Here is a 13,333-nt window from a genome sequence, read left to right on the forward strand (position 1 = left end):
GTAGTGTAGACAGAACACCTACAGCCCTGGTAGTGTAGACAGAACACCTACAGCCTGGTAGTGTAGACAGAACACCTACAGCCCTGGTAGTATAGACAGAACACCTACAGCCCTGGTAGTGTAGACAGAACACCTACAGCCTGGTAGTGTAGACAGAACACCTACAGCCCTGGTAGTGTAGACAGAACACATACAGCCCTGGTAGTGTAGACAGAACACCTACAGCCCTGGTAGTGTAGACAGAACACCTACAGCCCTGGTAGTGTAGACAGAACACCTACAGCCCTGGTAGTGTAGACAGAAGACCTACAGCCTGGTAGTGTAGACAGAATGGTGGTGATTTATTAACAAAACCTACCTCTCTCCCCCCTTGTCCTTTAATGACTGACTGCCTGATGTTATTGTGTGTGTGTCTGTATCTGCATATTGAGAGCAGCTCCGAGGGCATCGACACATGGACGTACTAGCACCGTCATCCAGAACATCAGCCTGTTCAGTCCCCTCCCTTCAGAATGAGATCAGCCTGTTCAGTCCCCTCCCTTCAGAATGAGATCAGCCTGTTCAGTCCCCTCCCTTCAGAATGAGATCAGCCTGTTCAGTCCCCTCCCTTCAGAATGAGATCAGCCTGTTCAGTCCCCTCCCTTCAGAATGAGATCAGCCTGTTCAGTCCCCTCCCTTCAGAATGAGATCAGCCTGTTCAGTCCCCTCCCTTCAGAATGAGATCAGCCTGTTCAGTCCCCTCCCTTCAGAATGAGATCAGCCTGTTCAGTCCCCTCCCTTCAGAATGAGATCAGCCTGTTCAGCCCCCTCCCTTCAGAATGAGATCAGCCTGTTCAGTCCCCTCCCTTCAGAATGAGATCAGCCTGTTCAGTCCCCTCCCTTCAGAATGAGATCAGCCTGTTCAGTCCCCTCCCTTCAGAATGAGATCAGCCTGTTCAGTCCCCTCCCTTCAGAATGAGATCAGCCTGTTCAGTCCCCTCCCTTCAGAATGAGATCAGCCTGTTCAGTCCCCTCCCTTCAGAATGAGATCAGCCTGTTCAGTCCCCTCCCTTCAGAATGAGATCAGCCTGTTCAGTCCCCTCCCTTCAGAATGAGATCAGCCTGTTCAGTCCCCTCCCTTCAGAATGAGATCAGCCTGTTCAGTCCCCTCCCTTCAGAATGAGATCAGCCTGTTCAGTCCCCTCCCTTCAGAATGAGATCAGCCTGTTCAGTCCCCTCCCTTCAGAATGAGATCAGCCTGTTCAGTCCCCTCCCTTCAGAATGAGATCAGCCTGTTCAGTCCCCTCCCTTCAGAATGAGATCAGCCTGTTCAGTCCCCTCCCTTCAGAATGAGATCAGCCTGTTCAGTCCCCTCCCTTCAGAATGAGATCAGCCTGTTCAGTCCCCTCCCTTCAGAATGAGTGGGGAATAACAGGCCTGTCTGTTTCTGCAGATGTTATTGTGCTGCCCTACATTCTCCTTGACCTTGGTATTTACAGTAATACAATTAGCCGGGTTCTAATTGTTTTCAACTGTGTGATAACAAATAATCCATTGTAATAATGTTATAAAACTGTAAATAACTCGAATACAATTGATTCTGTATATTTGTATTTCAATATTTAATAAATGATAATCCAAGTACGTCATGTTTTCATTTTAATACATAGGAAGAGGATTCCTTAATCTTATTTAGTTTATTTTAAAAAACACGAATGCATCAATTTCCCCACTATAACATGATTAATTACTCAATTCATAATTCATTGCAGTGATAAAGTTTGTTTTTTTTAGGTCACAACAATAGCTCTCTCGTATCAGGGTGTTCCTTCCTCCAGTTAGTGACCACAGCTAAACATTGGCCAATAACAGGCAGGAACATCCTTCCCTGTGGGAATGACACAACAAATGACAATAAAGCAAATGTGTTGGAAATAAAGTAGTGTTCTGTGGTCAACGTGTTCTTCCAGTGGTGACCAGCTAGCGGCTACTGAGCAGGTCTTTATTTGGACCTCTAAGACGGAGTAAATCCCAAAAGCTGTTCGATTGGTTTGTAACGCCACTCATCTGCTTCCAGCTCTTCAACCAAACTGGCCAGTTTCTCCATTCTAGATACCTGTTGATCTAAAAAAACAGATCAGTGAAATGTGCTGTTAGATCAAAGCATTGCAGTTGTTTGTATCCCTTACCAGAGTTATTTTTCCCTAAACAACAAATACGACCTAAATAGCACCTTATTCCCTATATAGTGGGATACTTTTGACCAGGCCCATAGGGCTCCGGTTGAAAGTAGTCCACTATATATAGGGAATAGGGTGCCATTTGAGATGCATTCTTAGGCATTAATTTTTAAAACATTTTTTAAAGACAACTGCAATAAAATAACTGAATGAAGAGACTGATGGACTTACCGTGCTTCACCTGTTTCAGTGTTGACGCCACCTGGTAGCTGAACACAGACTCACACAGAAATCTGTCTGAGCCGTCTGAAGACACAAGAATTCATGTTCAATATCACATCAATAACTGTTACGCCTTCCTCAACTAGCACATGTTACAAAATACTGTAGTGGTAGTAGACAAGTTAGCCCTGAGATAGTTTAAACAACAAGAATGGAAACGTGCCTTCTGGATCACAACCCAAACCAGCACACGCACACGCATGCACGCGCGCACACAAACTCACACACACATGCACGCACACACGCACTCACACTACTATTAGGCTATAGATCTATTATATAACATAACGTATTATAGTATATGGTTTTGTGGTACAAACTATTTAATACCCAATCCTCCGGGCGAGCACAATCCTCAGTAATTATTGAGTGAGTAAGTAAGTAGAGGAGTTGGCTAAAACGTGATATAACTCCTCACATTATGCCAACATGTGCCACCGTTCAGTTTGCTGGAGAATAAAAAGACGAGCCAAAATAATCAACTAGCACACAATGTGTCACAAATGGCACTCTGTTTCCTAGACAGTGCACTACTGTTGACCATGGCCCTAGACAGTGCACTACTGTTGACCATGGCCCTAGACAGTGCACTACTGTTGACCATGGCCCTAGACAGTGCACTACTGTTGACCATGGCCCTAGACAGTGCACTACTGTTGACCATGGCCCTAGACAGTGCACTACTGTTGACCATGGCCCTAGACAGTGCACTACTGTTGACCATGGCCCTAGACAGTGCACTACTGTTGACCATGGCCCTAGACAGTTGACTACTGTTGACCATGGCCCTAGACAGTGCACTACTGTTGACCATGGCCCTAGACAGTGCACTACTGTTGACCAAGGCCCTAGATAGTGGACTACTGTTGACAATGGCCCTAGACAGTGGACTACTGTTGACCATGGCCATAGACATGTTGACCATGACCCTAGACAGTGCACTACTGTTGACCATGGCCCTAGACAGTGCACTACTGTTGACCATGTCCTTAGACAGTGGACTCCTGTTGACCATGGCCCTACACATGTTGACCATGGCCCTAGACAGTGGACTACTGTTGACCATGGCCCTAGACATGTTGACCATGGCCCTAGACAGTGGACTACTGTTGAACATGGCCCTAGACAGTGGACTACTGTTGACCATGGCCCTAGACAATGGACTACTGTTGACCATGGCCCTAGACAGTGGACTACTGTTGACCATGGCCCTAGACAGTGCACTACTATTAACCATGGCCCTAGACAGTGCACTACTGTTGACCATGGCCCTAGACATGTTGACCATGGCCCTAGACATGTTGACCATGGCCCTAGACATGTTGACCATGGCCCTAGACATGTTGACCATAGCCCTAGACATGTTGACCATGACCCTACACAGTGGACTACTGTTGACCATGGCCCTAGACAGTGGACTACTGTTGACCATGGCCCTAGACAATGGACTACTGTTGACCATGGCCCTAGACAGTGGACTACTGTTGACCATGGCCCTAGACAGTGCACTACTGTTGACCATGGCCCTAGACAGTGCACTACTGTTGACTATGGCCCTAGACATGTTGACCATAGCCCTAGACATGTTGACCATGGCCCTAGACAGTGCACTACTGTTGACCATGGCCCTAGACAGTGCACTACTGTTGACCATGGCCCACATGATATTAGTGCTCCTCACATTATGCCAACATGTGCCACCGTTCAGTTTGCTGGAGAATAAAAAGACGAGCCAAAATAATCAACTAGCACACAATGTGTCACAAATGGCACTCTGTTTCCTAGACAGTGCACTACTGTTGACCATGGCCCTAGACAGTGCACTACTGTTGACCATGGCCCTAGACAGTGCACTACTGTTGACCATGGCCCTAGACAGTTGACTACTGTTGACCATGGCCCTAGACAGTGCACTACTGTTGACCAAGGCCCTAGACAGTGCACTACTGTTGACCAAGGCCCTAGATAGTGGACTACTGTTGACAATGGCCCTAGACAGTGGACTACTGTTGACCATGGCCATAGACATGTTGACCATGGCCCTAGACAGTGCACTACTGTTGACCATGGCCCTAGACAGTGCACTACTGTTGACCATGTCCTTAGACAGTGGACTCCTGTTGACCATGGCCCTACACATGTTGACCATGGCCCTAGACAGTGGACTACTGTTGACCATGGCCCTAGACATGTTGACCATGGCCCTAGACAGTGGACTACTGTTGACCATGGCCCTAGACAGTGGACTACTGTTGACCATGGCCCTAGACAATGGACTACTGTTGACCATGGCCCTAGACAGTGCACTACTATTGACCATGGCCCTAGACAGTGCACTACTGTTGACCATGGCCCTAGACATGTTGACCATGGCCCTAGACATGTTGACCATGGCCCTAGACATGTTGACCATGGCCCTAGACATGTTGACCATGGCCCTAGACATGTTGACCATAGCCCTAGACATGTTGACCATGGCCCTAGACAGTGCACTACTGTTGACCATGGCCCTAGACAGTGCACTACTGTTGACCATGGCCCACATGATATTAGTGCACAAGGTAGGATTAGGTTCTTCAACTGGCGGCCCATGGACCGAATTCGGTCCCCCCCATTTTCAATGTTGGCCAAAAGAATCAAACATTGTGAAATCTGTTCCCAAGTAGTCCTGTGCAGAATAGAGAGACACATCTGATCATATACAGTATACAAGTAAGCAAGGTTTGATATAATATTTGACTAAAACAATCTGTTTGGCCTTTTTGCGGTCAATTTGCAGTCTGATTATGTTCAGGCCCCTGACCATCCACTCAAGTAAAAACAAAAATCATCCCGCGGCTGAATCTAGTTGATGATCCCTGGTATAGGGAATAGGGTGCCATTTATTAATCATTTTTTAATATATATTTTTTTATTTTATTTAACTAGGCAAGTCAGTTAAGAACAAATTCTTATTTACAAGGACGACCTACCCCGGGCCAAACCCTCCCCTAACCCGGATGACGCTGGACCAATTGTGCGCCGCCCTATGGCACAGGCCCCAAAAACAAAGTGGAAAAGAACCCCAACCCTGGCCACCAGCTTCACTGCTGTCCCACTTAACAGTGAGCCCAATAGTCCTCTGAACACCCAGTGCTTTCCAGCACAATGATCCAAACTAAGACATTCATTACAACACAATGTTTGATTTGGGGTCTATGAGGTAACAAAGGATGGGGCACCCTATCCTAATATAGTGTACAACTCTGGCACATAAGGCTCTGGTCAAAATTAGTGCACAACGTAGGTAATAGGGTGTCATTTGGGATGCACAAAGCAGGGGCAAGGAGCCAGATGGCCCATTGGGTTCAAACAAACAGATCCTCTTGTGTGATGTGACAAAACTGGTGGTGGGTGTTGTGGGCTGACTCATTGGCAGAGCACTGACTGCTTGCTGGTGCCCATGTACGTCCTCTGTTGGATGAAGATCCAACTATGATGCAAAGGATCATGGGTCACCAACTCTAGATCAAAGGATCACTAACTACACTTGACTTGGAGCCAGATTGATTTGGGTGTGAGGGAAGTGGTGCACACTGGCGATGCGCGTTGTGGGGTGACGTTGGGGCAGAGCATTGACTGTCGCTGGTAGCAGTGCACGTCCTCCTGGAGGAAGAGCCAACGCATGGTACGCATGGTAGCTAGGTCATTAAGGGAACAGTGAAAAGTTCCAGGGACACATTGTTTATCTTGTGGGTAAAATCCAGACAAGCTACACTTGACTTGAAGCCAGATAGAATAGTTGTAAGAGAAGTGTGACTAGGCAGATGTACAGAAGGGGCAAGTATTCAGAACCACACACACATGTACAGTAGCTAACCACACACACACACACACACACACACACACACACACACACACACACACACACACACACACACACACACACATTAATCCATCTGAAACACACAACATCACTGTATATGGGATATGAGCACGATTAATATTGCAATCAGAGCCAAGAACAATGTTCAGAATGTTGCAGGTAGAATGTACAGAACAGACAAGGTTTTCTAGAACTCCAAAAGAATCCTCATCACCGGTCTTGTGTCTTGCAACGTTCTGAACCTATATTCCAAAGCCACTGGTGATTGGCCTGTGTCAAAGAAAGCCTACCTTCCATCATCTCCCCGGCTCCTTTGGGATACGTGTAGAGGACCTTACGCGGGGGGATGAGTTCAGACGCGCTGAATCCAGAGCCAGTCACGGAGCTCCCACTAACCCCTCCGGCAGAGGAGGATGAGGAGGAGGCTGCCATTCCGACTGAGGAAGAGGAACAACGGCAAAATCATGATCACCAAGTTCAGAGTCGTGTATTGCGGATAAATACAGTCCCAAATGACCAGCAATATTTATTCAAAGTAAATTTAGCTAACGTTAGCTGAGCAGCATTAGCACAGATAGAACACGTTATACAAATCTTTGTCATATTACATTAGCATGACTAGCTAGCTAACGTTGGCTAACAACACAAGGCTAACAACATTATGAATAATAAACTGACAAACATAGCATGAAACATGAAACACAGCGCATTTACTACTGAAGCAAACTTTCCGCAAAATAAATCAGACATAAGATTATTATTGAAGTGATGAACCTACCTACCACTGGTGATGGAGAAAGCGGTTGTTTATGTTTCTGGTTAGCTACCCCAACAATAACCCCCGCTTTACGGCTTGGGCGACATATAAATCAAATGTTGATATCGGCGCATCATTCATTTGTTGCGAGCGCGGAATGTTTATCCATGCGGTTTAGAGATCAGCGACGACGTAATCAGCTGGTTACTTTACGTCAAACTGCCGTATGTCGCAAAACAGCCAAAGAGCCAACACGTAGTTGGCAGCTACTATTCACTACAGTATATCTCGTTTTATTTACTGTTCAAGATAACTGCTACAATGGAAATCTTACGTCCATCATTGATCAACATAAGTGGAAGAGTATACAGAAGAAATACGATCAAAGAAGACCAGTATGAAGAGGGTGAAGAGGACGACTCCTACATGGGACCACCAGGTAGCTAGGTCCTCAGTGCTAGCCATTATACCTCAGTGGTGCTAGCTCCCTACACCCCCAGCTAACTATAGCTAGCTAGATAAGACAGATGGCTACAATACTGTACAGTACTACCAGATTATTGACTTTATTCTACTGAGACTTAGCTAGTTATAGCTGACCAATTGACCACCACATTGTGTTGTGGGATGCTTGTCTCCTCTAAATGTAGCTGTCTCCTCTCCCATTTGTCCCTGCTGCACCTATTATGGAACACCAACATGTTCTTGCCAATCTCACAAATGCACTTTGTTGTTTTGATTAGCAAGTGAACAGTTTGACGAAGAAGTAGAGTTCTGTGACAGCCACTCCATAGAACAGACGGACAAAGGTTTCAGCTGTGCCATTGATGTCCCAAGTGTTCTTTACAAGTGAGTTACAAACACCATGTAGGCTATGCGCCCTAAATGGTACCCTATCCCCTATTTGGTGCACTACGTTTGACCAGAGCCCTAAGGGAATAGGGTGCCATTTGGGATGCACGTCATGAGTCGATGACTGCATATGAGGTTGTTAGTCCATTTTAGAATCCGGGACTAAATGACCCACACTCTCGTCTCTAACACGTGAGCTCAACATTTCCGAACCGTCCCATTACAGATGAAAATGTTGAATAAACCTCATTTTGATTTACATTACCCGTTGTCCACAGGGAAGCGTTTTGTAGCCGGACTTTCAGTACGCTGGTCTGCATATGGTTCTGTTGGTTTGGAGTTTCAATACTTCACGCAATTCGTATGTGACGTAAACATTTCAGCACAATATGTAAACAATGGCCAAGTGTAACCGCACCAGAGACCGAACGTTGCAGCACAATATGTAAACAATGGCCAAGTGTAACCGCACCAGAGACCGAACGTTGCAGCACAATATGTAAACAATGGCCAAGTGTAACTGCACCAGAGACCGAACGTTGCAGCACAATATGTAAACAATGGCCAAGTGTAACCGCACCAGAGACCGAACGTTGCAGCACAATATGTAAACAATGGCCAAGTGTAACCGCACCAGAGACCGAACGTTGCAGCACAATATGTAAACAATGGCCAAGTGTAACCGCACCAGAGACCGAACGTTGCAGCACAATATGTAAACAATGGCCAAGTGTAACCGCACCAGAGACCGAACGTTGCAGACTTTTAATTTGCAGTTAGCACTTCCAGCTGATTGCGAAAGGAAACGTGGTTCAGGCGACAACGTTTGGCTACGTGCCATGCATCAGAAGATTGAAAATACATACACACTTTGCCCGTGCTCATTTCACATACACTATATCTACAACAGTATGTGGACACCCCTTCAAACTGTCTCTGGAAGCAACGTCAGCAGATATGTGGACACCCTTTCAAATTAGAGGATTAGGCTATTTCAGCCCCACCCGTTGTTGACAGGTGTATAAAATCGAGCACACAGCCATGCAATCTCCACAGACAAACATTGGCAGTAGAATGGCCTTCCTGAAGAGCTCAGTGACTTTCAACGTGGCACCGTCATAGGATGCTACCTTCTAACAAGTCAGTTTGTCAAATTTCTGCCCTGCTAGAGCTTCCCCTGTCGACAGTAAGTGCTGTTAATGTGAAGTGGAAATGTCTAGGAGCAGCAACGGCTCAACCGCGAAGTGGTAGGCCACACAAGCTCACAGAACGGGACCGCCTAGTGCTGAAGCACGTATCGCATAAAAATCGTCTGTCCTCGGTTGCAACACTCACTACCGACTTCCAAACTGTCTCTGGAAGCAACGTCAGCACAATAACTGTTCGGGAGCTTCATGAACTGGGTTTCCGTGGCCGAGCAGCCGCACACAAGCCTAAGATCGCAATGCCAAGCTTCGACTGGAGTTTATTTATTTTATTTTACCTTTATTTTACTAGGCAAGTCAGTTAAGAACAAATTCTTATTTTCAATGATGGCCTAACTGCCTGTTCAGGGGCAGAACGACAGATTTTGTACCTTGTCAGCTTGGGGATTTGAACTTGCAACCTTTCGGTTACTAGTCCAATGCTCTAACCACTAGGCTACCTTGCCACCCCAGGGGTGTAAAGCTTGCGGCCATTGGACTCTGGAGCAGTGGAAATGCGTTCTCTGGAGTGATGAATCACGCTTCACCATCTGGCAGTCCGACGGACGAATCTGGGTTTGGCGGATGCCAGGAGAACACTACCTGCCCCAATGTATAATGCCAACTGCAAAGTTTGGTGGATGAGGAGTGATAGTCTGGGGCTGTTTTTCATGGTTCGGGCCCCTTAGTTCCAGTGAAGGGTAGTCTTAACAGTACAGCATACAATGACATTCTAGACAATTCTGTGCTTCAACTTTGTGGCAACAGTTTGGGGAAGGCCCCTTTCCTGTTTCAGCATGACAATGCCCCTGTGCACAAAGAGAGGTCCATAAAGAAATGTTTTATCGAGATTGGTGTGGAAGAACTTGACTGGCCTGCACAGAGCCCTGACCGCAACCCAATCGAACACCTTTAGGATGAATTGAAACACCGACTGCGAGCCAGGACTAATTACCCAACATCCGTGCCTGACCTCACTAATGCTCTTGTGGCTGAATGGAAGCATGCCCCCACAACAATGTTCCAACATCTAGTGGAAAGCCTTCCCAGAACAGTGGAGGCTGTTATAGCAGCAAAGAGGGGGGGACCAACTCCATATTAATGCCCATGATTTGGGAATGAGATGTTTGAACAGGTGTCCACATACTTTTGGCCATGTAGTGTAGCAGGAATACAAGCTGACAGAGTCAAACAGACCGACGCCCCATAAAGTCTGGTTAATAATCCTCTGTGTTTATCTCCACTTCCTACCGTCACATTTAAATATCATTTTATTCAACATTCTGGCTTGTAGTTAAGACTACATGAGGTAACCGTGGTAACAGCGTAATATTTTAGGCAAATTAGGTGTTTGTGTGTGTTTGTTTCATTAGGGCTATGTGTACATCTTCAATGAAAATCAAGGATACGGTGTACTAACCAGAGAAGTGTTGTTGTTGTTGTTTTTAACAGATACATCATCGGAAGGAAAGGAGAGACACGTAGAAGACTCGAGGCAGACACAAAGACAGACATCCACATTCCAAAACAAGGAGTGGAAGGACAGATCGGTGAGTGGCGTTTTATTAGCGGAGAGACCAGTACCTCTGGTCCAGGGCTTGAGCCCTCTTTCAGCCTTCTTGAAGAAGGGTCAAGGCCTCACGTAACGCCCTGGACCAGAGCTTGGAGACCAGCCCAAACCAGAGGTCTATAGTAAAGATACTGGTGCAACACTGTAGCCTCGTCCCATATTATGACTGTTTGTGCTGTCTCACCAACTCCTGTGGTCGGAATTACAAGACAATTAATGTTTTTATTTTATTTAACCTTTATTTAACTAGGCAAGTGATTAACAATGACTATAGGAGTTCACTATGCAAGCAAAAACAGATCTGGGACCAGTCTAGCAAAACTCTTCTTTCTCTATCTCTGGGAATTTCAGTGGTTTTCTGTCAGCAGTCAACTCATATTTTACTTGCTATATTGTATTTACTTTGCCACCATGGCCTTTTTTTGCCTTTACCTCCCTTATCTCACCTCATTTGCTCACATTGTATATAGACTTGTTTATACTGTATTATTGACTGTATGTTTGTTTTACTCCATGTGTAACTCCGTGTCGTTGTATGTGTCTAACTGCTTTGCTTTATCTTGGCCAGGTCGCAATTGTAAATGAGAACTTGTTCTCAACTTGCCTACCTGGTTAAATAAAGGTGAAATAAATAAAATAAAAATGAATGAGTGTAGTACTAAAAGTCAGCCAAGAACGTGGTTCCAGCAACCACGCAAAACTCAAGACATTATCCATGAACCTCTGCTCTTCTCCGAAGGGCTAGAATCATGGGATATCAAAAATAAAAGTCTCACATTCACAGTCACACAATAACGGTCTCGCATTGTTCCAGTGATCACTGGCTCCCAGAAGGCCGCGGTGTCCTCTGCCGTGACTCGTGTCGAACTCCTGGTGCAGAGCTTTCGCAAGAAGCAGCCGTTCACCCACTTCCTGTCGTTCGCTCTTAACCACCCTCAAGTTCAGGATGGATTCCTGAGGTTTAAAGAGGAGGTGTTGGAGCAGTGTTCTCAGGTAAGGAAGAGTGTGTGTGTGTGTGTGTGTGTGTGTGTGTGTGTGTGTGTGTGTCAGTGAGTGCGTTCATGGCGGATGGGAGGGATGACAATCTGTAAAATCGTGCATAATACTCTCAAACTCCAGTTTGAGACTTGACTATATTCCATTCATGTTTATATTGACTGAATAGCTATCAGAGATCTTGGGTCCCTGTTTTAGTTTCTCTGGTTGTCTGGTTCTAAGGGTTAAATTGTGCAGATCTAGGATCAGCTTCCTCTTCCTCCAATACTAATCTCAACCATTAGTGGAGGGAATGCCAAACGGACCTAAGATCGGTGTCTAAGGGCAACTTCACCCTACAGTGTTTCTCTGTGCGGTCAGTTCATCGCTGGTCTCTCTCCTCTCTTGTTAAGGACCACGGAGTAGATGGAAGCATCTTCCAGAACCCTGCTAAGCTCCATCTAACAGTCGGCACCCTGGCCCTGCTGAACGACCTGGAAGTGACCCAAGCATGTAAACAACTCCAGCACTGTCAGGACTTTATCAAGTACGTATGACTGACTGACAACTGGGTCATGTTCATTAGGAATCAAACAGATGAAAACAGACTGAAACAGGGAGGGACTATCCCTATCTAGATTGTATAAAAAATTGAGTTGGAGCCAGGAACACATGTTATGTTATGTCATGTAACACACATTATGTCATGTTATGTAACACACATTATGTCATGTTATGTCAAGTAACACATTATGTTATGTAACTCATGTTATGTCATGTTATGTCATATTATGTAACACACATGTTATGTCATGTAACACACGGTATGTCATGTAACACACGCTATGTCATGTAACACACGTTATGTCATGTAACACGTTATGTCATGTAACACACGTTATGTCATGTAACACACACGTTATGTCATGTAACACACGTTATGTCATGTAACACATGTTATGTCATGTAACACATGTTATGTCATGTAACACACATTATGTCATGTCAAGTAACACATTGTCTTGTTATGTTATTTCAAGTAACACGTTATGTCATGTCATGTAACACACGCTATGTCATGTAACACATTATGTCATGTAACACACGTTATTCTTGTAACACATGTTATGTCATGTAACACATGTTATGTCATGTAACACACATTATGTCATGTCAAGTAACACATTGTCTTGTTATGTTATGTCAAGTAACACGTTATGTCATGTCATGTAACACACGCTATGTCATGTAACACATTATGTCATGTAACACACGTTATTCTTGTAACACATGTTATGTCATGTAACACATGTTATGTCATGTAACACACATTATGTCATGTCAAGTAACACATTGTCTTGTTATGTTATTTCAAGTAACACGTTATGTCATGTCATGTAACACACGCTATGTCATGTAACACATTATGTCATGTAACACACGTTATTCTTGTAACACATGTTATGTCATGTAACACACATGTTATGTCATGTAACACACATTATGTCATGTCAAGTAACACATTGTCTTGTTATGTTATGTCAAGTAACACGTTATGTCATGTAACACGTTATGTCATGTAACACACGTTATGTCATGTAACACACATTATGTCATGCCAAGTAACACATTGTCTTGTTATGTTATGTCAAGTAACACGTTATGTCATGTAACACATGTTATGTCATG

General features: G+C 45.0%; 2 protein-coding genes across 4 annotated transcripts in view; one reads left to right on the top strand and one right to left on the bottom strand.

Moving 5' to 3' along the window:
• Positions 1 to 1,570: 1,570 nt before the first annotated feature.
• LOC139401798 (anaphase-promoting complex subunit 16) lies at positions 1,571 to 7,232 on the bottom strand. Of its 2 annotated transcripts, none has more exons than XM_071145774.1 (4): positions 7,089 to 7,232; positions 6,597 to 6,743; positions 2,391 to 2,465; positions 1,571 to 2,103 (listed from the first exon to the last, which is right to left on the bottom strand). In XM_071145774.1, exons 2-4 carry the CDS (start codon positions 6,736 to 6,738, stop codon positions 1,994 to 1,996), a joined length of 327 nt encoding a protein of 108 aa, XP_071001875.1. In that variant the 5' UTR covers positions 6,739 to 6,743; positions 7,089 to 7,232; the 3' UTR covers positions 1,571 to 1,993. The 2 variants fall into 2 exon arrangements, with proteins under 2 accessions (XP_071001875.1, XP_071001877.1); XM_071145776.1 differs by having other exon boundaries at positions 1,578 to 2,095; positions 7,089 to 7,210.
• A 65-nt stretch (positions 7,233 to 7,297) lies between these two features.
• The window catches only part of LOC139401797 (activating signal cointegrator 1 complex subunit 1-like), a 33,019-nt gene continuing 26,983 nt past the window's right edge, over positions 7,298 to 13,333 (top strand). For both annotated transcript variants that reach the window (XM_071145772.1, XM_071145773.1), the window contains exons 1-5: positions 7,298 to 7,502; positions 7,807 to 7,912; positions 10,552 to 10,649; positions 11,484 to 11,662; positions 12,058 to 12,191. In XM_071145772.1, the coding sequence (XP_071001873.1) occupies positions 7,385 to 7,502; positions 7,807 to 7,912; positions 10,552 to 10,649; positions 11,484 to 11,662; positions 12,058 to 12,191 (635 nt within the window). In that variant the 5' untranslated portion in view covers positions 7,298 to 7,384. The remainder of the gene's footprint in view (positions 7,503 to 7,806; positions 7,913 to 10,551; positions 10,650 to 11,483; positions 11,663 to 12,057; positions 12,192 to 13,333) is intronic.

Source organism: Oncorhynchus clarkii, unplaced genomic scaffold (genome assembly GCF_045791955.1).
Source record: "Oncorhynchus clarkii lewisi isolate Uvic-CL-2024 unplaced genomic scaffold, UVic_Ocla_1.0 unplaced_contig_14143_pilon_pilon, whole genome shotgun sequence".
Taxonomy (NCBI): domain Eukaryota; kingdom Metazoa; phylum Chordata; class Actinopteri; order Salmoniformes; family Salmonidae; genus Oncorhynchus; species Oncorhynchus clarkii.